At 37.8% G+C, this 27,053-nt stretch overlaps 2 protein-coding genes across 3 annotated transcripts; one reads left to right on the top strand and one right to left on the bottom strand.

Moving 5' to 3' along the window:
• The first annotated feature begins 146 nt into the window (after positions 1–146).
• usp53b (ubiquitin specific peptidase 53b) lies at positions 147–21,977 on the top strand. 2 transcript variants are annotated; one of them, XM_044189171.1, is made up of 17 exons: positions 147–569; positions 2,200–2,387; positions 2,855–3,015; positions 3,682–3,774; positions 3,997–4,131; positions 4,792–4,905; positions 5,181–5,263; positions 7,586–7,691; positions 10,319–10,465; positions 10,787–10,936; positions 11,029–11,209; positions 14,492–14,614; positions 14,773–15,499; positions 16,500–16,561; positions 18,369–18,447; positions 18,582–19,420; positions 19,874–21,977. In XM_044189171.1, exons 2-17 carry the CDS (start codon positions 2,294–2,296, stop codon positions 19,948–19,950), a joined length of 3,171 nt encoding a protein of 1,056 aa, XP_044045106.1. In that variant the 5' UTR covers positions 147–569; positions 2,200–2,293; the 3' UTR covers positions 19,951–21,977. The 2 variants fall into 2 exon arrangements, with proteins under 2 accessions (XP_044045106.1, XP_044045107.1); XM_044189172.1 differs by lacking the exons at positions 147–569; positions 2,200–2,387; positions 2,855–3,015; positions 3,682–3,774 and having other exon boundaries at positions 4,107–4,131; positions 7,586–7,671.
• Positions 21,978–23,285: 1,308 nt separating this feature from the next.
• On the bottom strand, positions 23,286–25,272 carry fabp2 (fatty acid binding protein 2, intestinal). The gene is made up of 4 exons (XM_044189173.1): positions 25,102–25,272; positions 24,368–24,540; positions 23,903–24,010; positions 23,286–23,520 (listed from the first exon to the last, which is right to left on the bottom strand). The coding sequence occupies exons 1-4, from the start codon at positions 25,166–25,168 to the stop codon at positions 23,470–23,472; spliced, it is 399 nt and encodes a 132-aa protein (XP_044045108.1). The 5' UTR covers positions 25,169–25,272; the 3' UTR covers positions 23,286–23,469.
• Positions 25,273–27,053: the final 1,781 nt, after the last annotated feature.

Below are 27,053 nucleotides of genomic sequence, written 5' to 3'. Positions count from 1 at the left end.
GCATTTACAAAAAACAAAAAACAAAAAAACAGGCAGGGTTTAGTCCCCACAGTGCTGCATGATTATGAAACCAGTGCAGTCATGTGATGTCTTCTCTCATCATCATCATGACAAGTTGGAAGTCTGACCTTCCGCCTGCACACAGTTTGCCATGCAGGGATGGAAGATTGCAATACAGCAGCAGTGCACATGAGGCTACACTAGGGGCGGAGTTTGACCTCTCATGTCTCGAAACATCACTAATCCGCGTCGGACATTCTGGCACAGGCCATCGCTGGCCCCGTTCTTACAGAAAAGGGACGAATTTTCACCGGAATAACACTGTCCCGAGCGGGTCTGTGCGGCATCAAACAGAGGTTCGGGCTGCCGCCTGTGTGCGTGTCGGAGGGATTGGGAGTGCTGCACTATGACAGATAGTGCGTTACATGCGTCTGGACATATCTGCAGTGATTTCTAGGCAGTTTTTATTTGCGGGATTCGGCGAGAAGTCTTGGGATTTGCGCGTTGACAGCTGGACCGCGCTGCGCCTTCATTGGAGGCGAGCAGTCAAGTATCCGCTTCCCTTTAAGGTGAGAGCACTTGTTTTCTCAATGCCTGAATGCAAGTTGCGGCATATTTATGCTACTGTAGCTGACCGGGCGCTGTTCCCGTGCACAGTTCACCGTGAGGCTGCTGCAACACCGGCACCGTGTCTCCTCCTTATGTGGGAGCGCGCTCGTCGAAGTTTATTTATTTAATTTTTTTTAAACGCAGGAAAGCACATGATGGTCATAAAATCCCGCTCAGCAAAAGATTTATGTCCTCTTTATGAACCCTACTGCATAGATGGGCGCTTATGTCAGACCGTATAGGCCTAAACAGGCATCACATGGTGTCAGAGAGGTTGGTGCAGAAACACAAATGTAGGCTTTAATTATGATTTTACATGATGAAAACGTTAGAATAAATAAATAAATAGGTAATTTTGTGACTGGGGTGAAATTAAAGGCCTGTAATCAGTCATTTTTTGAACATGTAAATTACAGGTACATTTACAAATACGCCTATATCAAAATAAAAAATAGGCTACTATATGCCTGTAAACGTTTGCCCCCCCCAACCCCCCCTTTGAAACATCATAATTGTATTTCTTTCTCATCTAATCATAATTGAAAATAGTGATTTACTCCCCCATGTATAAACATTACAAATGTAAACAAACCAGAGCAGTATCAGATCAAGATATATTATTAAAAATTATTTAGTTGTTGTCTAATATGGGACCTTGTTGCACATGTATGTTTGACAGTAATAACAGGCTTCAGCTCTGTGTTTTGATTTTTGGTGTTGGGGTGAGCCTCTTGTTTACATTTGTATTAAACATTGTAGCTTAAAGCTTAATGTAATTGAGTTTCAAATAAGACTTTAGGTTGATGATTAACTCCCTAATGCAGATATGTATGATGACACATTATTGTATCCATAAGAAAATAAGGTGTACCAGAGCAAAACCAAACTGTACACTATCCTTGTACCATTTTAGGTTTTATTAGAAAATAGTAATGATAAAAAAGATTATAATGTCTTAGAATTTCTTGTAATGTTGTCCCTTGTATTGTTATTCTGTTATTCTTCCTCTTTATTTTTAATAACTTTTCCTGCAAACCGTGTATGAGTGATAAAGCAATGACAGGGTCCAGTACACATAAAAACAGATCTAAAGGTATCTGAACAACTGTGAGTCATGTGTTTAATTAGAATGTAATTATTCTTTTCACACCAAAAGGTAATCCGGTTGTCTTTTCTCTATAAGCAGGTGTAAAGCGTCTTAAAGTATTCAAAACAGTTAAAACGTTGTCGTGTTCTTGCATCAGCCGGTGTGGTGGTCACAGTGCAGACTGTGAAGGCTGCAGATCATAGAAGAGGCACACAACTCAAAGTTCAGCATTAACAGTATTTAAGACAATGAACTTCAGTGAATTTTAATTTTACTTTAGTGTTTATCTGCTATATTAAGCAGTTTTTTTCAGAAGCGCTTAATTTAATGAGGAAAACCCTTAGGTTGGACTTGTGCTTGTATGCCTTTTTGTTTATTTTACAGTAGGAAATGGCTACTGTACTACTTTTTAAGCATTAGTTGGCTATTCTGCCTTTCTAGCTGCACTGGGGACTTGTGTTAGTACATGTGTGGTTTACTCAGTCCTTTCCATCTGTCCTTAGATATTGTCTAGTTGCCGTTCAATGTCCAGTAGCACATGGCTGAGGCTGCCCTGTGGTTGATCCTGACAACTAACTGCTCCGGAGGTGCGTGGGGATGAAATGGATGGAGCCCGTGGCCAGACCAACGCACCAGCTCCCACCTCCCAGCATGTCCAGCCGCAGCAAGTCTCCCCCCAACTCTGGAGAAGGTAAATGACATGATTCATCTGGCGTCCAACCAAATCAGTCATTTGGATTAGTGATGTAATGAAAATGGTGTCCAAGATGAACTGAATTTTCATCTGGTGTTGCATATTATGCCACCATAATGCCATGCGATAATAATCACATTTTGAATCATTAATGTACTAGTGTAGACTTTAAATGAAAATGCACTGAAACTACAGCATTTAACATGTTTGTATGTTTAGTATGTTTTGAGTGGGTAATCAAATGCTTTTGTTACATTTTTCTGTTTAGATTACTGAAGATTTTAATGAAACATAGTTTACTTGGGACAATAAAACATCCACAACCTATAACATAATATAATATCATTTTTTTAAGTTTACACATGGGGTGTAATTTGCGTTGAAAGACGTAAAGACACAGACAAGACCATCTTAATGAAACACCACACAGAAGATACATGTCAAAACCTGATTTTTTTTATCAGTTGCAGGCTCCAACTCCATGTCATGGGTGAAGATGTTCAAAAGACCCGGAGGAGGCCTGAAAAAATCCTACCAGCCTGGGAGCATGCTGTCTCTCGCGCTCACCAAAGGCCTGCTGAATGAGCCCGGGCAAAATAGCTGCTTCCTAAACAGCGCTGTTCAGGTGAGAACCATTTTCTACCAGCTCTAAACTGAAAAAATACTTAAATAACTTCACTCCACTGTAATAGCTACAAAACATGTCTCAATGCTTAAATAAACAAACGATAAATTCTCCTTCTAGCATTTCCACACTTGTGTCTTGTAAACTTAGCCCAAAACAAACTCAGCAAGCTTTAAAGTCTACTCCACTCTACTTAGGTAACATTATCCTAACATTACTCCTCAGTCAGTAGAAACAGCAATGTGGTTAGAATCCTTTTTTGCCACATGCAAACATTCACTTTTTTAAATAATTTTTTCTGTTAACTCCTGAATAAAATATCTGTCTCTAGCTGGTTGGCTTAGTTTTTTTTGTTTGAATGTTTCAATGATGTGTGTGAGCTGTCCATGATTTTTATGTGTGGGTTAGTAAGAGCTGCTGGGATTCAGCCAGTAAACCAAAATAATAAGCTGAAAATGACTAAAAGCTGAGAAAAGCTGCAGAGTTGAGTGTTGCTTTTCAGTGGGTACTAGCAACAATGGCATTTGATTCAATGGTAATTTTAAAACTATTGTTTATAAGATATTTCTCTTCAATTTGAGCTTCTGAAATTCTTGAATATAAAATGTAATTGTTTTCAGTTCATATCAGTATTTTGATGAATGTGCTGTTGTTAAACCTTCACAGGTGCTTTGGCAGCTGGACATTTTCAGAAGAAGTTTGAGGCAGCTCTCAGGTCACTTCTGTCTCGGTGATGCCTGCATTTTCTGTGCTTTAAAGGTTTGTATGTTTCTGCACTTTGAGCTAAACCTGCTATTATTTGTAGTATTATTGAATATAATATCATTTCTCTATGATAGTGGTGATGAAAAAAATATTTGATACATTTTGATGCTACAATAACTGTCTATTAAAGTAAAAATTGGTCATGAATTATAATTCGGTGGAGGAACATCACCATCATTTTCAGGACAGTAACTAATCATCGTTTTTCTTTTTCAGAGTATATTCAGCCAGTTTCAGCAGAGTAGAGAGCGCGTGCTCCCCTCCGACAGCCTGCGTAACGCCCTAGCTGAAACTTTCAAGGATGAGCAACGCTTCCAACTTGGCCTGATGGATGATGCTGCTGAGTGCTTTGTACGTTGACACAGTTTGCCTTTGGCTTTTGATCAAAGTAATATTCAATGGAAGACCTTTCTACAGTAACTGTGTATTAAATAATGTTATGGTGCTTCCTCCTCTGTAACACTGAAGGTAAAAAGAAGCAGAGGCCACTAAAAAAATGCCTTGGCTCTGTGTAATAACTGGTTTAGTTGGATGTAATTGATTAGGTTTGCCTTTTGGCTGAGTTTTGCGCGTTTGATCTTTGTCTGTGTAGTGTCTAGATCATCTAAAATTCCCTTCTGTGTATAGTTGCTTATGCTGTGTATATTGAACTCATGGGGAAAAAAGTGGAGACCTCCGTTAAGCCTGACTTCACATCACAAGTTAAGAAATCTTTAAAAAGGGACACCATTGTATAATCTAAAAACCATTTTAAATCCAAAACTAATAGTTAATTCTTTTAATGCAAGCGTTATTCATTGACAGCATTGTTGTTATAGAATTAAACAAAGATGTAGATATTTGAAGTGTTTCATATATATGTTTGAGTGGGAATAACTGATGATGATTAATTCACAGTTTGTAAGGAGAATCCTTAAATTGTTGTGTTTCCAGCTGTGCAACGGTGCTATGTAGCATGTGTGTTTGTATGTATTGACTGTCGGCACTATATCTTTATTTCTTATATATTAGGAGAACATCCTGGAGCGAATTCACTTACACATAGTTTCAGACGCTGCGACTGATGCTTGTTCATCCAAATCCTGCATCACCCATCAGAAGTTTGCAATGATGCTTTATGAACAGGTAACTCAATTTTTTCAATACCGTTGAAAAACAATGCAGTACTGTATTGAGATGTGTATTAATGTGAAATACATGGGGACAATAATAAGATAATTTGAGATAATTTTGAATAATTACTGTAATAATAATAATAATAAAGAAAGACACCTACAGCTGCTCTAACTAAATGTTAGAGTTGATGTCAATGCCTGGTCACAGGAATATACACAGGTCATTTACTAACATGTAAACATAAAATGTAATTTGTAAAATAATGTGCAGCTTTTCTGTTGTAGTTTGTGTGTCGCTGCTGTGGTGCATCTTCAGACCCGCACCCATTCACAGAATTCGTACATTATGTCTCAACCACTGCTTTATGGTGAGTACTTGATTTACTGCCATGGCTTTAAAAATGGGATACAAAAAAATCAGGCCAGAGTGCTAATCCTGATTTAAATGTCAAAGTATTAAATAAGGTTACTAGAAAATTATTTGATTGCAATTTTAAGCATCTTAGATCAATTTCCTTTCTGTCCTCTAACAGCCACAGCTTGAGTCTCTTAATAAATATTGGAGTGTTTTCGCTATTACTGTTGTGCTACACACAATATGAACATTCATAATCCTTAACTTGTCCTTGACACGGGTAACATATCTTTTTGGCACCTGATCAACATAGTAGCATACAAAAAATCCATCACTGACAAATCGTGTTGAGGTCTAATGTTTTGTTTCATGCTTAACCGCCAATCACTTGTTCTACTGTATTTTATGGATTTAATCAAGTAAGTTAGTAATATTTTATTTATTAAGCACCTTTCAAAACCTAGGTTACAAAGTGCTTTACAACAGGATAAAAAGTTAAAAGAAAAGAACACATAAAACAGAAAAGGGTACATTACTCAAGCACAAAAACACTTAGAAAAGAGATCTTCAGCTGTGACTTAAAACATCCAAGGGAGTTTGCTGACCTGACCCCTGGGGGGGAGGCTGTTCCACAGCCTGGGACCCAGGACAGCGAATGCACAGTCCCCTCGTGTTTTCCGTCGTGAACGAGGTACAACTAGCAGGCCTTGTTCAGAGGACCTGAGGGGCCTAGCAGGGGTATAAGGCCTTAGTATTATGGAGCAAGATTATTCAAAGCCTCATATATGAGAAGGAGGATCTTGAATTGAATCCTAAATTTAATCAGAAGCCAGTGTAGTGACATCAGAACCGCTGTGACGTTAGAGCAATATGAGGTCTTGATGGGTAATCTATCTGCAGAGTTTTGGACTAACTGTAACCGGGTAACAGCGTCTTGGCTTAGGCACGAATGCAGAGCATTACAGTAGTCTAAGCGGGGGGGCACAAAAGCATGGATAACCATTTCCATCTGCTGGAAATATAACAGAGGGCATATTTTTGCAATATTCCTCAGGTGAAAGTAGCAGGACTGAATAACTGTCTTGACGTGTTTATCAAATTTCAGCTGGTAGTCAAAAATGATGCCTAGGTTTTTGGAGAAAGGTTTTGTATTTGTAGCCAATGAACCACGGTGTTTGACGAGTGTTAGAAGAGACCTGATCTGGGGCAAAAACCAGAACTTCAGTTTTACTGTGATTTAGTTGAAGAAAATTATGAGACATCCAGTTAATAATCTTGGCCAGACACTGGTGCACTCATCGTATTACTTTGAGCTGCACTAACACCTAAACACCCAATGTTGATTATTATCATTGGGTTTACCCTTTAATTTCCCCAAAGGCTGACAATGCCAAATTGTCATTTGGTCAAATTTTTTGTCATAAATTTATGTTCAAATATGAGGCTACTTTTCTCTTTTGCCCAACAAGTGCACAATGCCTGCTCAGCTCACTTTCTGCATGCATGCTCGCTGTCAAAGCAAGGAGTAAATAAACGAGAATAATCTGCACACTGGAAGAAGTAATTGTGTGTTTGCATTCATTGGTATCAAAGCTCATTGTGAATAGCTGAGGAGTGTTAACAAGAACACCTTTATTCATTTTTAATGTACTCTGCATTTTATATCAACTATGCTGTATAAAGTTAGTATTAGTTTCAAACTAATTCAATTGAATGTAGATATTGTAAAATATTAAATTTGCTCTATTTCTAAATATTAAAAAATATTACTAAATAGGATTCTTCTGATTTAAAATTGCCGTACAGGATTTAGTGTGTACACTCAGTGGCCACTTTATTAAGTACCCTGTGAAATCTAATGCAATCAAATACAACAGCTCAGCTATAAATTCTACCTTTACAAAGATAATAATGTTCAGTTTTGACTGATACTGCCAAAGAGGTTTTAACTTAAGTAAATGTCTCTCAATTATTGAGGTTGTAGTTTGCAGTGGTGTTGAACTGAACTGCATTATATTGAGAGGTGTTTCTAGTGTTTTGCCCACCCCATTTATAAACATGAGGGGGGAAGAATATTAGAAACACATTTTACACCACCAATAACTACAACATCAATAATAAACATTTAGTTGAATTAACACTTCTCTGACAGTGTCAACTAAACCTGAACATTGTAATCTTACTAAATGTAGAATTTGTGGCAGATCTGTTGTATTGGATTGCAATAAATTGTACCTAATTAAGCGGTCAGGAAGTCCACTGAATGAAAAATATAATATTTTACTTTTTTAAAAATCCAACCAATCTACTATCGACTATCTGTTTTTATGCACAGCCAACAGGTTGATCGCATGTTGGGGAAGCACGAGCGGCTCAGGTCAGACATGTTTGGAGAATTGCTGCAGGCAGCAAACAACACAGGTGACCTCCGAAGCTGCCCGGTATGTGATTTATTGTCAGTGTTCATCTTAATGTGATGTTTTTCATTACAAGTTAGACATCTTTACAAAGTGGTGGCTCAATACGTTTCCCCGTTCTGCTGTTTTGTCAAAACATCTGTCTGAATTCAACCATTCACCAGTAAATGCTGATTCGTTACAGGCAGCTATTAATGAATAATTTAGCCGTCCAGCTGAACAGTTAGCATATTACTGTAAAATGGACACAAAAATGATTCTTGCAGCTGCACAGAGTACACTCTGTGCTTTGTGCTGTGACACTGTACTTGAAGCGGCCGGAAGGAGACGGTGCCAGACTAGTGTTAGGATATAAATAGCAGTAAGGGCATATCCACTGTTTTTCTCTCATCTGTATTTGCTACCGCTGTCTTCCTCTTCAGTCTGCATCAGTGTGGTGAAGCTGAGTACTCTGTTCCCTTAACCCATTATTTTTATCTTAGAAACTGCAAGCTCCCGTATTGACTTAATGAGACTGATGTGCAGATAATACATGCTGTCTGGCTCAGTTCCATCTTTGCAGTCATCCTTATTATGACATTTTGAAGTGATAAGACACATGAGTTATATTTCAGTTTTGTCTAGGTGTGTGTGTGTGTGACAGACAGACAGACAGACAGACAGACAGAGCAGCAGAGACAAAGCCACAATCTAAACTACTCTGACATTTTGGAAATTTATTTATTACTGAGACTTAAAAGAAAGATTTTTATCTCAGTTTATTCAGTAGTGAGATTGGTCCAGCGGGTGTTTAGCCTACCTTAGCACAAACACTGGAGGCATGGGAACAGTTAGCCACTGCCAACAGATAAAAATCTAAATACATCTTCCAGCAACTCCATAACCATGTTATTTACACATTGACATTGTGTTTTATAAGCTGCACATTTTAGATCTTATGTCTGGTTCACTGGTTTTTGTCTTGTTGATTTTATTCCTGTATCTTTATTGTTTGTTGTGTATAAAGCACTTTGTAACATTGGTTTTGAAAAGTGATATACCAATTAACGTAATTAATATTATTATTATTGTATCTTGTTAGCTAACAAACTTATCACCAACATATCTGATATTTTGTTCTGAGTTACAAAAGACGATAATTTTGACTGAATGAATTGTGCCAAGCTGTTGTTAGTCAAGATACAGAAATAGAAATAGAAATGCTGAAGCTAGCTGCTCATTGAAATATCTCATTTTCTATTACTACACATCTTAAATAAAAACATACAGTTTGTAAATAAAACGATTTTGAATTGTTGTAACATTGGCTAGCTATTTTCCCCTGCTTCCAGTCTTTGTGCTAAGCTACATGTAGGCTAAATACAGTGACCTATCTCTGTTTTGAACACACATTGAAATCCTCATTTGGTTTCCAAGGTTCAAGGTTAATTTTATTTATCATTATGCACCACAAGGTTGTACAACAAAATGCAAACTGTAGTCCCTTCATGCTACACACAAAAAAACAACAGAAGAACTATTATTTATGGTGAGTGCAGAGGATGAATTCAGTAGTCTCACAGCCTGAGGAAAGAAGCTGCTTTGTAGTCTGGTGGTACAACAGCGGATACTTCTGTATTTTTCCAGAAGGCTGCAAGGTGAACAAGCTGTGGCTGCGGTGGGCACTGTCCTTCAGTATTCTTAGATGGGTACCAGTGATCTTCTGAGTGATTTTAATCACCCGCTGCAGAGCCCCACAGTCCTGTGCCATGCATATCCCATGCCAGTTTGTAATGTTTCCAGTCAGAATGCTTTCTATTGTTCCTCTGTAAAAGTTAACAAGAACTTGGCACAGGAATTTTGCCTTCTTAAGTTTCCTTAAGAAATACAGTCATTTCTGAGCTTTCTTTACCAAGGTGGAGATGCGTGATATCCATGACAGTTTCTCTGTGATGCTGATTCCCAGGAAGTTAAAATTGCTCACCTGCTCCACCACAGCTCCACTGATGTAGACAGGGGTGTGTGTCTTTGTCTTCTTTTTTCTAAAATCAACGATCAGCTCCTTGGTTTTGCTCACGTCGAGCAGTATTTTGTTCTCTGTGCACCACAAGATTGTTGATTTGAAGTCTCATCGTTGATGGTGGTGTCGTCCGCAATCTTCACAACATGTTGGGGGCTGCAATCAGGGGTATACGGCGTGAACAGGAGGGGGCTGAGCACGCAGCCCTGAGGGGCTCCGGTGTTGAGCACTAGAGTGGAGAAGGCTTTGACCGCCAATCCAAACAGTCTGTTTTTTCCACAAACGTGTGGTGCGGCATGGCTCAGGAGGTAGAGCGTTCGTCTAGTAATCATAAGGTTCCCGGCTCCTCCGGGGATCCAATGGAGCAAGGCACTGAACCCTTTACCGCTCCTGATGAGCAGGTTGGCACCTTGCATGGAAGCCTCTGCCATCAGTGTATGAATAGGTGAATGTTGGCATGTGTTGTAAAGTGCTTTGAGTGGTCGGTAGACTAGAAAAGTACTATATAAATAGAGCCCCTTTTAAAAAAAACTGCTTAGCTGAAATTTTTGTCTTGTTAATCTATTATTGAGAACTTTAGGATTGAATGTTTTTCTTGTATGTACATTGATATTATTATGGACCTTCTTATGTTTTTCTTCATATTTTGCAGAGCGACTGTGGTCAAAGTATCAAGATCCGCCGTGTGCTCATGAACTGTCCAGAGATTGTCACGATTGGATTTGTATGGGATGCTGAGCAGTCTGATCTTACCGATGATGTTATTCGGTCACTTGGCCCACGTTTGAACCTGTGTGGCGTAAGAGCTCACCAGATGACAAATAGAAATGTATTATCTGCATTATGTCAGTTGTGATGTTAGAGATTTGCTCTAAAAATTATATAAATCTGTAAATGATTAATGTACTCATATACAAAATTTCAATGATCACAGTTGTCTATTTTAGGCCTTTTGTCCATATACTAGTAATGATGACGGTCAGTGTGCTGTAATCTTAAAAAAAAAAAAGACTTCGACAGGGTATCAAAACACACAAATAGATGTTATTCTCATAGGATTTAGCATCTGGCAAAGAGCAATACGTGGAGATCAAACTTGTCTCAATTTGCTCTCTTTCAGCTTTTCAACCGTGTCACTGATGAAAATGCCAAACGGAGTGAGCTACATCTAGTGGGGATGATCTGTTTTTCGAGTAAACATTACTCAGCCTTTGCCTATCACACCAAATCTTCAAAGTGGATGTTTTTTGATGATGCTACTGTAAAGGAGGTTAGGAACTAATCTGCTTTATCCCAGATCAAAAGTCTACTACTTGTTACTGTGTGTTACATGCTCTTATATCACACTTTCCTTTTTCTCAGATTGGATCCAAATGGAAAGATGTTGCCTCTAAATGTATCAGGGGACATTTCCAGCCACTTCTTTTATTTTACACCAATCCTGAGGGATCTCCAGTGTCTAATGAAGATGCACCACGGCAAACCACCATGTGTCCTCGGTACAAAGCCCAAGTAAAAGCCCAAGTAAATGGTGATGCGACAGGTAAGACAATCCTCCAGTTATCAGCACACCTAACCCTAGCACTTCTCACAGAGAATCAAGATGTGTGTATTTAGATATTTTTGAAAAATATATCAAATATCAAACAACATGACAGATAAATGCAGATTTTCTCTTTTACTACTAGCTTTTAAAGATTATATATTTTAGTTATGTAATAAATTGTTTCTACTTGGTTGGCAGGTGCCTGTTAGAATTGTTACTGGGACATCTTGAACATAGTTATAAATTGATGCAAAGTGCATTAAACAACACATAACCACAGCAGCATGACTTACAAATTAGCTACCAGTTAACCCCCGATCGAGAAATTGCCCCAAGCAAAGTTTAAACTGACTACAAACAAACTAGATGGAGATTTAAACACAACTCTTCCTTTTTCCTTTGAAAAGTGGAAATGGTCAAAGTGCAATAATCAACTCACTGTGCCTTCAGTTAATTCATTATTGTATTATACTCATATCAGGACACCTAGTCATGCATTACTGCTTACTAAAGACAAACCTCATCATGGATTATCCTACTTAGACCACAGTCAGTTGCTAATTGTTTTTTTTTTTAAATAAATCACTCACTACCATTTGTTGAAAGCTTTGGACTGCATGCATAACATGACACCAGGAAGCACAATCAAAAAGTCAATGACTCTTTTTTCAGGGAATTAATTAATTAATTTAGAATTTGAGCTGAATCAAGATTAAAGTAATTAAAGCAATTAAAGTAGTATGTTTATTTATTTTGGAGGCAGTGCCCTATTTATTTAATACTTTGTGTCAGGTACACAGTCTTTCACCAACTTGGTATAAATATCACTTCACTACCCCAACAAGTAGTATACCTGTAGTCTCGAAACAGCTAAAACCAGTAGCCTTCCAGCTGTGCATGTTCATTTAGAACAGTGATGAGGCTTTTACATCACCACTGTATAATATACGCCAATCAAGATTAAGTATTCCCTGTAACAATGGTATAAACATTTTTCACATGCACTCTGCCACCAATCAGAAACATCTACCATAACAGTATAATAATAATGGCTAGGTCTAGATTACCCCAAGATGATCACCTAAATAATTAAAATACAGTTGCTATGTACATTTGATGCTAATTTAATGTATACTTTAATTTTTACTTCATTATCATAGTATTTTAAAAACACAAGTAAACTTTGTAAAGTGCCGCAAAACTATCCTAAAATGAACATTTTCTGGAGTATGCGAGCAGATTTTTCCGACCAGAACAGGACGTTTGAGAGTCTCACTGTAACACAAACGATGGTATCAATTGCGTGAGGTAACATTAGTCAGCTAATATCCTTCTCAAAGGTGCACATATACCTTATATTCATGTAAAGATACTGAAATTAATATGTTCTTTTATTGCTGTATACATATAGGTTATATGGGTTATCTGACTGAACTTTCCTCTGGGATGTATGCAGTGAGTTATTTCTAATAATATAGGTTAGTTGCTGCCAGGCAGCAATCACAGAAATTAAGATCCTTTTTTATGTGTCAGCTGAACTTGAGGTGAAATGAAACTGCAACGTAGTGTATGTAGTATTGACAATCATGATAGGGATAAGAATGTTGATAAATTTCAGTTTTTCTAATAATTTCATTTCCATAAATCCTAATCATCTGAACATTTTTTAAATAAAAGTATCACTAAGTAAAATTAAACATCAAACATTGTCAGTACCTATGACTATAGCAATTTCACTCTGTAAATTAAAGTTATGGTTTGCATTGGGATTGCGAGAGTGCCGTTAAACCGCAGGCAGAAAGATTGTGCTTCCCTGTGTGCTGGCTTGAATTTGACATGATGATGATGCCTCTGTTGCATGCAGATTACCACCCACGCCTCCCTCCCTAATCCTTGCTCCTGTGGCCAAGCGCACTCATACTCCTGCTCCACAGTACTCACTCCTCCCCTTAGACATTTCCAATGTTTGCCTCCATTGATTTATTTTGCTTGGATTTTTTTGGCCATGGCGCCTTGCCCGTTTAGATGGATTGTTTTGCTTTAGTGTGGTGCCCAGACACTTTGACTGGCATGGGACTGGATTCTTGTTTTCATGAAAATAACCGTAAGCGATTGATTTTTTTGTTTTAGGGTGAGATATTTAAACTATTATATGTACTGTATGAATTATTTATTGTTATCTCTTTTGTTAGTAGTTTATATTGGGGTTTACTGAAGTACTGCTAATTTGCCCTGCAGTACATAGTATTATGTAATATCCACTCTTACAACTATAACTACAACTTACAACTACAACTAACAGACAACTGTCTTTCTGTGTTATACTGTACATTACTAAGCCTGAGAGTCTCTGTATAACTTCAGGCAACATGAAAATCCATAATACTACAGCTTACTCACTGCTGTTACTGTTACAGCAGCCACGCATATGCACACAGCGTTATGCATTTTTTACCTCATGTTTCAGAGAGGCTATTTATTATACTGTTATGTTATATTATGTTTTACTCTACATCTTAACAAAAATATGGAGCATCTTCTTGAAGTACAGTACTAACTGAATAACAACTAACATGCAAAGTGCGGGAGTTGAGAAGTAAATGTGACCGACAGTGCAGCTGGTGAATGTGTTGATTTGGAGGCAGATGTTCACAGTTCACAGCATCTCTGTTTCTCACAGTGACCTGCTTGCTACAGAGGCAAAGAAACAAAGGTTTGGCTAATATGGCAGCAGTAGTGAATTTTAACATTGCTAATGATGCACTGGCATCTGTCCTTTGGTACAATTTTTTTTTTGTTGTTTTTTTGTTTTGTCTCTTATAGCTGCACTGAAATTTGTAATGAATGACAGAGTAAGAGTCAAAAATTACCTGGCTGGGTAGCCTTCGTGGTCAGAGAGCCGACCCTGTGACCTCAAGCTAAATACCTCCAGGGCACAACAGAGTGTGAATTTGTTTGAGCCCAGCACGTGATGCAGGGCTATCACATATGCTCTAACACCTCTGGTAAACCTCATATGTGGAAGAATAGCATGCTGTACCTGTTGACATTTACTCACATATGTCACACCCTAAATGGCTGTTTATGCCACATGATGCTTTATGCAGGTAAAGGGAATTTAGGGCCAAATAACAATGATTTACTATTTGCTTCACTAATGTAATCAAAAGGTTACTTAAGAGCCAAAAAATAAATCACAAGTTAAGAAACATCAAGTGCAATTTTCTACATTATAGAGCAACCACTCATCTGCCATTTTAATATCTTTTTTTTCCTCAGTGAAACATCCCCTTGGCAGTCCTAACAAATTCCAGGAACCTTTCATGGAGAATTTACAAAAGCCAAGGGAAACGTCAAAAAAGGACAGAGGGCATCGGAAAACGGACCAATCACAACACAAAGGTAAAGCATTGTGTATGCATCGTAGGTATAAGGGAAACACTGATAACAGAGAGGCAAAAACAAAGACACGCAGGGGCAAGCCAGCGTAGATAACTACTGTACTTCAGAGCATGTTTGAAATGGTCGATCTACTAATGATCCATGTCCACTCTCTCCAGAGATGGCACATGCAAGATCTTCATCTCCTCCAGAGAATGGACCGAGGCCTCCTGTGGACCAAAAATTTAAAAGCTATCCACGACCAGAGAAGTCATCAAACCATACGAGCAGAGGATCTCAGGAGCTACGTGGACAGTCCTTTGGTACACAGGGTGGTGGGCATAGCCGAAGGAACAACACTTCCCCAAGTCACTATGATCAGGAGAGCTGCCAGGAGCAATGGGAAAGAGGTGGAAGTGAAGGAAGCCGCAATAAATCCAAGTCCACTTGGAGACCCATTCGGGAGGTGTTAAATGTGGACACTGTACTGAATGAACTGGAGCAGCGCCGTCAACAGCAACATGACAGCCCGCGGCACAGTAAGCCATCATCCCAGGAAAGAGTGCACACTGAGCAAAGCCGAGACCGTGAGCGGGAATATGTACAAACCAGAGAAGATCGGAAGCAGAAGTATTTAATGACGATTTATGAGGATGAGCAGCGGCACGAGACCGAGAGCCATAGCTCTGTAGAGTCAGAGAGCAGGGCCAACCAACAGCGGGGCAGCAGACTTAAGGGTGGCCCCAAGACACTGCTGCGCAGTGATACCTGGACCATTCAAAGGACAGAGTCTGGTTATGAGAGCAGTGATAGACTCAGCAGTGGCTCCACCAATCCCGACTCACCTGGCGTTGATGGCTTTGTTGTTAAAGACCAGAGATCAGCACCAGAGGCACAGTTGCAAAGGTAGGAAACAAGCGTGTATTGTGGACATTTTTTATAAGGACAAATGGAGGTTTTCACATTTAAGAAGTTATTCCCCAACAGAGACAATAAAGATATTTCTCTTTGGTGGCTGTAGTGAACATCCCACCGTGCAGCTAGAGCTGTTGTTTTAGTTTGTTTTTTTATTGTCAATAAAGATAAAAAACATCTGTAGGAAGAGAATTTTATTAAACACAGCTAAGTACACAAATCTGTGTACTTAGATTGTATATTTAAGTAGGTTAGACAGGTAAATTGCAACATCTTATTACAAATGTATTCCTGAGTCACTGAGGGCATATATAAAAGTATCCATGGTATAATTTTCCTTTCAATTCACTTAAAAGAAAATATACACAGATATAGAAATAATCAATTGATGATAAATGTCTGAGGTGTTATTGGTAATTAAGTTAGGATTTATAAGTAGTTACTTAGTTAGCAGCTATAAATCCTTGCTAATGTACTTCACTAATATGCATTTATCTGGTGAAAATGCACTTAAGGTGACTGTAAGAGGAAAGGGTACCAGGAAATACTGGTTATATTAGGGTTCTCAGCTTATTTATATACATTCTTGTCGTGTCCTCCAAAAATGCACATGGGGCACAATTAGAAATCGAAATTAAAGTTAAATTTTTTTAAATCTTACTGGCACCAAATAAAAAATGGGACTGTACACAAGGTCTTTTAAAACAACAATAATAAAAATAAAATCAAATAAATCCCATTTTTGGACATTAGAATCCAGTTGGACCCGAGCAGAGATTACATTTGAAATGCCTTCATTTCTGTCATTCTGCCAGTGTTTTTCCCATGGAGCTCTGCATTATTTGCCCAGTGCCTCAAAAGAACATGAAAGTGTGTCTGTTTTTTGTTTTTTTTTGTTACTGTTTTTTTCAAAATACTAATTGACTTATCATGAAAAGTGACTGATTGAATGAAAACATGCTTAGAATAAATATAGTCATTTTATTTTCAGTCAGCTGCACCAAAAAGGAGGCGATGCCAAGTCAAGTATAACGTCCTCTCCTTCACACAATGGTAAGTTCCAAGATTTTAAGGGCTTCCTTAGGTTTTCCTGCAACAGTAACAGTTTTTGCTTGTAATAAATGCAGTGTGTGAAATAACCACAACCAATTAGCTAGTTGTAACTCTGTAATGTTTAATTTTTAAGTTTTTATACTATAATAAGTTTAGTAAATGTAGGGTTTACGTTATATAGTAGCCACTGTGACACTGTATGTAATACTTTCACATCAAGTGAAAAACATAAAGCCAGTGTTTAAAACTAAAGATAAGATAGAATGAGACCCCGCCAACCAAAGTAACATGACATGAAAATGAAATCATGATTAAGAGCATAACAGAAGGTGTAACTACTCAGGGTCGGTTACATTTCATCATCATCATCATCATCATCATCATCATCATCTAATCTGCAATACTTCCAGGAAAAGATTTACAAAGAAAAATAAAGCTTTAGTCTTACAGTCAATCAGATTTGTAAATACAAGCTATACACACTGGGATGTTTTACCAGTTTTCTTTCAGTGCAAAATGTGTTGAGTATTTATGCTACATAATTTAATCTTAAAGAGTAAGAAAGGTTATTACTTTTTGCTTTATGTAAGTAGGTACAGGTCACAAGAGAGCAGAACTTTCCAAAGGAGTTTTTCTTTCTTTCTTTTTCTATATTTTTGTTAGTATAAGTGTGAGCTGTCTCTGATACTGATAATGTGAGAGTAATTGGAGACTGATTAATGTAGGGTCTGATTTCTAAGCTTGGACTAGCTTCTTTAACCTCTTCACCCAGTCAGCCAGGCATTAATCTGATGATAATCCCACAAAGCTCATTCAGATAGCACAGCTGGACATGGCTGCTGGCATTGTCATAAATATCTTTCTGTTTCATGCAGTACTTTGAGTGTGCTGCACTCGATGCTTTATCGAGGCTATGTGCATCTACAGCCAGTGTTTCCAACCAACAGCCAAAGCTTTTATCCTTGCATGGACCTCTCTAGGGCAACAGCAAAGACAAAAATGACACATCTATTTTTAAAGGGAAGGAATTCAGCACCACGCTGCTCTTGCTGTGCTGGTGCACGGCATGTGCGTGCTGACTGCTTCATCCAGCTGTGAGAAAGTCTAGTGAGATAAACAGTCTGCTGCTGCCACCTTGTGTCCTGAGAGGACATCAGTTTCATAGTCAGACATGTAGATGATTTTGTCTCTAATTAGTCTCTACTTTTGATTCATTTTGCTTTATTGTAAGCATGTGCGTTTGTATCTGCCAATTTCATAATTAGGGAAGAGGATTAGGGGTGAGTAAAAAAAAAGTGTTTGGAATTTGTAGAAAAATAAATCTGAATTATGAGATTAAAGTTTAAAATCTGCGATTTAGCACAATTCTGAAAATTCAAAGAAAACAACTCATTAATCTCAGCACTCAAATGTTTTTTTTCCCAAGGCTCTAATCATCTGCCTCGAAGGGATTTTTTTATGCTGAATGTCTTCTCACTTGTATTCTTGAGATTTTTATTTCTGACACAGTTTAGAAGATTTCTATGTTCTAATTTTGTTGTGATCAGTTTTCCTGTAGCGCATGATAGTAGTTATGTGCATTTAAACATGCTCTGCATATTGTAACTCTTGAGTAGGAAAGGTCAGAAGATAAATACATTACCTTTTGCACTAATTACAGTATGTAAATAGTTACTTGCCACAATAGAGCAGACCTTTCCAAGGGAAGACTGCTATACAGCTTTATGTTTTTTATATTTCCATTTTTTTTTATATTGTCTCTTTTTCTGTCACTATGTTTTGATCACCTTTGTTTTATATTTTGTAGGTAAACATCAACCCAAACCTCAGGGAAAGAACCATGACCAAGTTTCACATTCACATCTAAAGTGCAGTCCAAGTTTGAGGTAGTGCCCGTTATTATAAATGATATATAATTGATCTAAATCTAATATGTACATATAAGGACTCATACGTGGATTTCCATTATATTTAATGATTTTTGATTTCCATCATTCTCTACAACACTTCTCTCTTGTAGACGGAAATCAAAGTACACTTCTAGTACCTCCAGAAAAGTAGTGTCTTCAGAGAGGGAGTCCACTGGTTCAGATAACAGGCAGAGTGAGCAGCAGGAGCTGACAAACTGTAGAGGGCACACTGGAGAAAGTACAGCCCTGAGGCACATTACAAAAACCAGCAGCTCAGAATGGAACAGCTCCGATGATCTCGCTCTCTCTGAACCCGAGGACAGAGAAAGCACTTACCGCTCCAGCAACAGCGAGGCCGTTGCGTCTGAATCCCAGTGTCCTCACATCACCCTGCCATACCACCCTCCCAGCAGTGTGACTGCAGAACCTCTTCAACTGAACAGTCAGCGTCAGCTCGGCACAACGGGGTCGCCTAACCTTCGACCGACCCAGCGGATCTGTCCTCATCAGGGTGAAACAAGCCACGCAGTGTTTCGTCCGAGGATGCTTCAAGAACCCTTTCCGTCAAGTCCTCGTCTCTCATCCACATCTTATGTCAGTCCTCACAGGAAGCCTGACATTTCAGGCCTCAGAACCTTCTCAGATGCAAGCTCCAAGTCGGGGTCTGACCCAGAGAGGAGTACCCCATCATCATGTGAAAGTGAGGAAAGACTAACTGGATGTAGAGTGGAACAGGCAGTGCCAGCTCAAGAGGTTTCTCTGACAACATACTTTACTGTGGATAACTGTATGACGGAAACATACCGTCTCAAGTACCACAACCAGAGGCCTCTTGTCCTCTCTGCCACAGTGCCACGGACAGTAGTTGTGACTGAGCGCAGAGATACCAGCCACACACTCCCCACTGACACATACTCACAAGATGTGCCAAAAGCCAGACCTGAAACAAGTAAGCCTCTCTGAAAACGCTTGCAAACCTGAATGCAGGGCTACCCATTATGACGATATACTGTATATACTTTGAGATGATATACATTGATCTGGTTGTTTCAGGCCATTGAGGACAATGTTGCAAATCAATCAGCAGAACTATTGTATTGCAAAATTAGATTTCTGATGATTTCTGCATCAATATAATGAAGCACCTTGATATGTCAGGTATTTAGACATCTGGTTATTTTGAATTTCTTAACAGTTTCTCAATTAATTCTCAAGACAATTTACTATTTCACCATATATATAATAATATATAAATAATATATCAATATTACAATATAAAAGTACATATTCGAAAAAACAAAATGACAGTATTCTGTTGTTTTCTTTGTTGTGGTGTAAATGTTCACACAGGGTGAATCATAGAACATAGTTTAAACAAGATTTTTGTTTTGTTTCTTTACAGGCCATAATAGCAATAAACCCACTGCAAAATGGAACCCAGTGACAGCCAAAGGACTGGATGAACGTGGTTTTTTATGAGTGTTACTTGGTAAGGTTTGTTTACATGGATGGATAGTGGTTAGTAGTGTACTAACTGAATGCCAAAGAGTTTTCACAATGGAAATTTGTTCTGAAGCCCAACATCTCCAAATTGAGTGGAATGTATTTATGCAAGCTTGTCACATAAGTAAAACCTATTTCTAAATGCTGTTGTATATTGTTTGACGGATTATCAACACATATACGTAGTTCTGCCGAAATGAAGGTATACCAGTATATTGCAAGTAAGGCATGAGAGATTAATATGAGTCACAGTTAGATTGATTAAACTGTGGTCTGTACAGTAATTATACAAAGATGAAAGAAGGAAGTGTGATGACAAATCGCAGCATGTTGACATGAAAGGTGTGATGTGTTAGAGATACTTTATCAGAATATGATGTCATTCTACACAATGAAATAAAACCTACAGGCTGAAGGTTTGCATCATTAGCAGCAGGTTTAAAGTAGTTAATTTATTTACACGTGTCAAAAGAGTAATATCTGGGCAGCTTACCGACTTTATGCATATTGAGGGCTTTAGGTCACCAGGGAACAGACATTGCACCAATTACGTTTATTCAGTTACTGATTTGTTTAAACTGTTATCATTTATCTGTTATTTCACAACATTTATATGTTAATGAATGACTGAGGGCTGCTCCGTACCAGTCAACCTGCTTGGGTAAAAAATCTGTTGACAAAGATTCTTGTTAATTCATTGTTTCAAATGATTTGTTCATTTTCCTGGAAAATTATAAGCAGATTTCATGGCATCAGTATGTATAGATCTTTGAGAGACAATGTGTCTCTACTGCGTTCAGTTTCTGGCAGCCTACAATTTGTTGACTATGACGTTGTGTAGTTGTGGCAGCCCTCAGGCTATTCAGTAGCTCACTATATACTATAGGACCATGTCACCTTGTGTACTCTACCTTCGATTGAGCTGGTTTCTTGCAATCCTTTTTAGTAATTCATAGTGATGTCAAATTGTATTTTTTCAGTCTTCCTTTTAAAGTATACAGATTTAAACAAGTCTGTATTTGCAGGTATTTTCATAATGATGGCAATTTAATTAATATGCCTAATATAATATTGATCATACAACACAACAATTATTCTTGTTCGTAAGACTAATGTTCTGAACCTGCATGTGGCCTTTACAAGGTCTTACCAGCTGTGTGTACAGCATAAGCATGAGCATGATAATACTGGACTGAGTCCAACAAACAAATTATTTTGGATTTTACTTAATCATAATAAAATCAATTAATTAAATAGCAATTTGTAACTACAGTAGATTTGGAAACACTTGAATGTTGTTCTCTTCTCTTGCTCATGCAAGGACACGTACTTTTGGTTATGCATCCATTGTAAATATAAACGTGTGATGCAAACAATACTCTAGAAAACAACCAACTATCCAAGACATACTATGCCTTCACAAGAAATGACTTATATATATTATATATATATATATATATATATATTACTTTAAAAGCAGATTTTGGTATTTTTAAGGCTTTGTATTCTATACATCCAACATTCCCAAGAACACATATAAATCAAAGTGTCGATAATTTTTCAAATATTGATATCAATTTTCTTTTGTGCTCACTAGATTGGCAAGTCTTTTCCTGAACACCCTGCCACATATATATTTTTTCACGTACTTTGCACTTTTGTCTATCCACAATAACCTTTGTCCAGGTATTTCTCAACTATTCTAACTGCACACATTTAGTCACTAAATTTGCTGTGTTTGTGTGTGTTGTGTTTGTGCTGTCTGACACCAAAGGATGGTGTTAAGAGATTTATGTGTGTGTAATCACACCTAAACTTGTAATTTAAGCATCTACTTGCGTTTGTTGTGGTTTATTTATTGACACTGTTTAAATTCAAGAGAAAGAAGGCGTAACTGAGTTATTGAGAATTTCTTTAATTGAGCAATCTAATGTTTCAAATAACATATGCCTTTACACACGTTGATTGTGTTGTAGTAATTAAAATTCACACATTTTACTGTTTACTGTTCTTTATTTTAAGATAGCTAGTTTATTCACTGGATAAAGAAATACAAATTACTTAACTATTGGATCAAATGAAGCTCAGTCGGAGTATATTAACCAGATTATCTTAATGTTGTCTCACCTGCAAAGTGTTTTTTGTGGTTTCTTATGTGACTAATAGTTATGCCATTTATTTACAGTATTTGTCCTGTTATTTAATTGTTTACTTCATCTGTAAAAATAGGAACTCTATTGTTTTCTCACAAGTTGTATTTTACATTCTGAACTTTGTGTCTTCAGTTGTATCAAGAGTGCCTTGACATTTTCAGTGGGACATGTTTTTTGTGAGGGAAACCACAGTTGGGGAATGAAGGCGATGGATGAAAGGGATGGAGGATGTCATGCAAAACTTTTGAATATGCAATGCTAATAGTGACATATCTGATGACACGCCTCCGTGTGCACCATTGACACTGTATGTGTGTGGGAGTGGCAGAGGGAGGGGTTTGTGCCAGGTCCAGTATTCCTAAAAGCCCTTTCAGACTAGGAAGGAAACTCACTGTTCACTCTGCATCCGGCTGCAATTGGCAAAGGTTTGACATGTTCAAATGTCAGCGGCAAAAAATGGGAAAATCTGTGCTTGTAAGTGGCAAGTGCATCCCACCTCCTGGGCGGCAAAGCTTTCCAGTTTGAAAGAGCCTTAATGTAAAATAACTGAAAGATTTTTTTCAGTGCAAAACTTGATTATTATAATAGTCATTAAATGTGCATGTCACAGTAAGGCTTTATATACTCAAGAGGCCTGTTTGACAAAAGGTCTTTTTGTCCTGCCACATAACTTCACAGTTGGCATTGCATCAATCCATATCTTTTATCTTGTGCTAAATATGGACAGAACCTAATTAGACTGTAATGCATCAACACTCAAGAAACAAAAGAGAACTTTCCACATTATGTCACTGATTTGATCTGATGAGTTGCTGGCTAATGTGGCCTGATGTGTTGGAACTGTATGCCTCACTGAATCCTGTTGTCATACCACTGTGTGCAGTTAGGATTTGGCCTGACATTACTGTTGAACTTGAGTTGTTGGTGCTTCAGTGAATGCTTCATCTCTTTTACAGATCAATTTAAAGAAACATAAAATCTGTCTACACTTTCTATTTTTGCAGATAATATATATTTATTTTTATTCATTGTTGAATAAAGTTTAAATTATTGTATCACTCTTAAAATTAGTCACTTCACTGTGTACGTCACACAAACCACCACAGATTCTCACTGAAAATGATCATTTCGGTAAATATAACACAGAGGGAAAAAACAGGCAGTTACAATATGGCTTTATTACTGCAAGTGTCAAAATCATGTGCAATTCAAAACTGATTCATGCACTGTACAGGCATTACAAGTAGTGCACTTTTTAAAAGGTTATATTGTAGTTGATAATTCAACACAATACTGTATGTAATCCTGAAGTCCAACATGTCACTCAGTTGATCAGTTTGGTCTAACCCCTCTTGAAAATCCTCTTTGCGTCCACACCTTCATAGTTGTAGCTCTGTTTGTGAAAGATGATGTCAGATACAGTTATTATATGACTTCATAGTTTCTACATCTGGCTGAAATATCAAGAGGGTTTACTCTGACTAAAAGGGAAATTCTGCATTTGAGGTCCTTATCCATAATGGTATTAACATGAGTAAATGGACCTCAGATTTTGACAGGTGTATGTGTATTTAAATCATATTACAGTATCTTGTAACTCAGGAGTTACAGAGAGAGTGACAGCTGGAATATCAAATAAACAATATAAAATAATCTGTATCCCAGCTAAACCTAATATCAGCACCTTTTATAATGGCTTCCCAAGTGTTTGATATAAAATGGGGATTTTTGGTGGCCTAATTTGAATAGATTAATTCTAGATACATTCACCCTACCTGTATAAGTTCATCTCCTTGGACGATTCTGGTTGTTGTCAGTAGCTTTCCATTGTCCTTTCTGTTGAAAACCCCCTTCAACAAGTCTCCCTCCATGTTCCATGAGCCCTGCAGGGTGAAACATGAAAGTTACTGTTGACATGAATACTAGGTGGAAAAGGTTTTGCAGAAGGGCAGGGGCAGGCTGTGCTGGTTTTATGGCTGTGACTATTGGTGGTGGTGAGTTGAAATCAACTGGGCACAAGAGTTACCACAATAAAAGTCAAACCCTGATGAATGTATTGTTTTCATAGCAAACAAATAAACTCTTTCTTGCAGCTCAAAGGTTCAAAGTCTAAAGTGATGGAAATACCCAGCTCAATATTTAGAACTAACTGAATGATTACACAAAATGACTAAAACTTTGATCATTGGGGACAAACTTGAGTCTTTTCTTGTGCCCCACTAGATGCCACTTTAGCTTACTTCCAGTTCTGTTCCATCTGCAAGGCTGTACTCAAAGGTGACCCCCAGAGTGAAGTCTATTTCCAGGTTGCGGAAAGCACTGCTCTCCTTGACATGAAACGTGTCTCCAGTCTGTTCGATGGTTATCTTGAGGTTGTCGTGAGCAGCCAGCTTCCTCTTCACCAGGTTAATTCCTGTCAATAGACACATGGAATATGTTCAATAGACTCAATCAATGAAAGTTTCTCAGGATGTAAACACTTTTCATGCACAGGTAGCTCCTTTGTTTGTGTATTTGTAGAGGGTAAGTAGGTACAAAAGCCAATTCACAAACATGTTAAGTAGATCATGGTGCCACCAGGTGTTTTCAAGTGAGACCTTAGTTCCAGTATTTGGTTCAGTCTTCTATTTAAGTGTTTAAAGACTTAAGATATTAACTTATCACTTAAATGATGGTTGCACAAATAAATAAAAAAAGCTCATAGATTTGATCAAATAAAACATTTGCATGACTGTCATTTTGTTGCATAACTGACATTTTGACAACCATTGTCATTAAATGTGACATATGGACTAGCTGCACTTTATCAGTGCTTTATCAACTGCCTTATCAGGTCTTGATTATATTATGGTCATCTTATTACACAGAGAGTAGACATCATAATGAGACGCACTCTGATTTTTCTACCAATGCATCAAATTCCACATAAAATGCTACACAGTCTTCAGCATTTTATCAGCAGTTTGACACTCACCCATTTTTTCCATGAATTTATCATAGTTATCATTGCGATCAATTTTCCAGGTGCCGTTGAAGGTCATGGTAGCTGTAAGGGTGAACTGGACGATTCTGCAGCAAAGGAGTGTATTACTCAAAGTCTGCTGCTCCTTTTAAACCACACACCCTCTTATCTCGTCATCTATCTGAATGCTGATGTGGCCGTTTAAAGCTCATATTTTCTCAAGGCAATATCCACAGCTGCAGCTGATTGGGCAATGCCATGGTTCTGAACAGAAACCGTGCCATACGCAATAAACCAGAACATATGATGCCGTATACTTTTTGAATGGTTGACAACATGCTCTATCTTTATCTCTGTTTACAAAGGGTGTTGGTCATAGCTTAACCATGGTAAAAGTTACCAGTGCAAAACTGCAACAATTGAACATGCAGAATTTGATACAAGAAAGAAAACTAAGATGTATTTTTAAATTTAACTTGAAACACAATCATGTTTTCAATGTCTTATTTTTGGTCCCTGTACTTCATGCTGAGACAAAAAAAATTACTAAATGGACCTGTGGAAGCAAATGTGAATACAATTTTTGCACTACTTTAAATCACTCAGCTAAGCTATTACTGCACTAGATGTAACTGCTTTGTACAAATACACCGGTGATCAATCTGGTTGATAATGCGTTTCCAACGTTACCTTTGACCTTGATCTGGCCATTGTTGATAAAGAGACCTTTGATATCTGAAGTTAATATTAAACAAACACTAGAGTACACAGTCATTATTTGCTAGTCATTGTGTGTCATTAAGATACCCTCAACTGATTATGTATGCTGTATTTAAGGTCATTCTGGGACAACATAATGATGTAGACACAATTTACTACAAACTAACTGAAGTGTCAAAAAGTGTCATACAAAAGTATTAAGTTAAATATAAGTTTTTCTCTTAAACGGGAGGAGAGGAAAAGAAGCAAAGATGCACAGGAAAAAGTATGTCTTAAATATCCCATGCCAACTCTCAAAGGGATGAATAAAACGCACGACATGTTAATTCTCTTTCTTATCGGAGTTTCTTCTCATCTTATTATGAGGCACAAGAGACCTTCACTTTCCAGTCAATGAATCTGCCTCTTATCACCTTTCTACTATGACTACAGTGATGAAATTGACAGGTGAGCTTGAGATAAACTTGATTGAGCCATGTTGAAGCTAATCTTTAACACAATTATATCCTACAGTGTTATCCCCTAGTTATAGTATCAGCTGTAACAGTGCATGTTAAACAATAACATGGTGAGGTATGTCACTGCACTGACGCAAACTCTGTTTGAGTCGCAAACTCTGTTTGAGTCAGTGCTGTATATCTAAGAAAGCTGGCGCTAACTGTGGATCCAACATTTTACAAACTGTGAAGGTTTCTTTGTAACATAAATCCAAGTATAAGGGAACTTGAACTGAATCTGGATGGGGAAGTTGAAAGAGGGGTGCTTGACCCACCCTCATTACCAACACTGAGGGGCTCTTGAGCATGGCCCTTAACTGCTAACTGCTCCTGTGGAGATGCTCTGTGGCCTTTAGATCAGATTGTGGTTGAATTGAGAACATATTACTCTGCTTTTACCATCACTACACTGGTTACCCATTTGTTATAGGATTCATTTTAAGATTTTATTGATTACTTCTAAGGCTCTTCGTGGCCAGGCTCCGGGTTACATTTCAGAGTTGATTTTTACTCACCAAACAGCCTGAGGTCCTCAGACAAAAACCTGCTAAGTTTGAACTGTCTCAGTGTGAAAAATCCCTTCCTGAAAAGGAGGGCATAGCTCTAAACAAAATTTGCCTGAATGAATATAGGTTAATAATAAATAATACAGTATAATCTATGATTCTACAAGCTTTTGCAGCATTGTTTTTTGGCAACTAGGGGGAAGAAAACATCAAAACAGGCTGACAAATCCATACTGTAGCT

This window comes from Siniperca chuatsi, linkage group LG3 (genome assembly GCF_020085105.1).
Source record: "Siniperca chuatsi isolate FFG_IHB_CAS linkage group LG3, ASM2008510v1, whole genome shotgun sequence".
Lineage (NCBI taxonomy): Eukaryota > Metazoa > Chordata > Actinopteri > Centrarchiformes > Sinipercidae > Siniperca > Siniperca chuatsi.
This window is presented reverse-complemented; position numbering and strand designations above follow the sequence as displayed.

What these genes read in the sequence shown, in the direction of transcription:
- fabp2 (XM_044189173.1), bottom strand. Translation starts at nt 25,168, where the DNA reads ATGACCTTCAACGGCACCTGGAAAATTGATCGCAATGATAACTATGAT. An exon ending in CAGATGGAACAGAACTGGAA is followed by an intron (nt 24,011 to 24,367) that starts GTAAGCTAAAGT and finishes TTCACCCTGCAG; the next exon opens with GGCTCATGGAACATGGAGGG. An exon ending in AAGGAGATGAACTTATACAG is followed by an intron (nt 23,521 to 23,902) that starts GTAGGGTGAATG and finishes TTTCACAAACAG; the next exon opens with AGCTACAACTATGAAGGTGT.
- usp53b (XM_044189171.1), top strand. Translation starts at nt 2,294, where the DNA reads ATGAAATGGATGGAGCCCGTGGCCAGACCAACGCACCAGCTCCCACCT. An exon ending in TCCCCCCAACTCTGGAGAAG is followed by an intron (nt 2,388 to 2,854) that starts GTAAATGACATG and finishes TTTTTTTATCAG; the next exon opens with TTGCAGGCTCCAACTCCATG. An exon ending in GTCCTCTCCTTCACACAATG is followed by an intron (nt 16,562 to 18,368) that starts GTAAGTTCCAAG and finishes TATATTTTGTAG; the next exon opens with GTAAACATCAACCCAAACCT.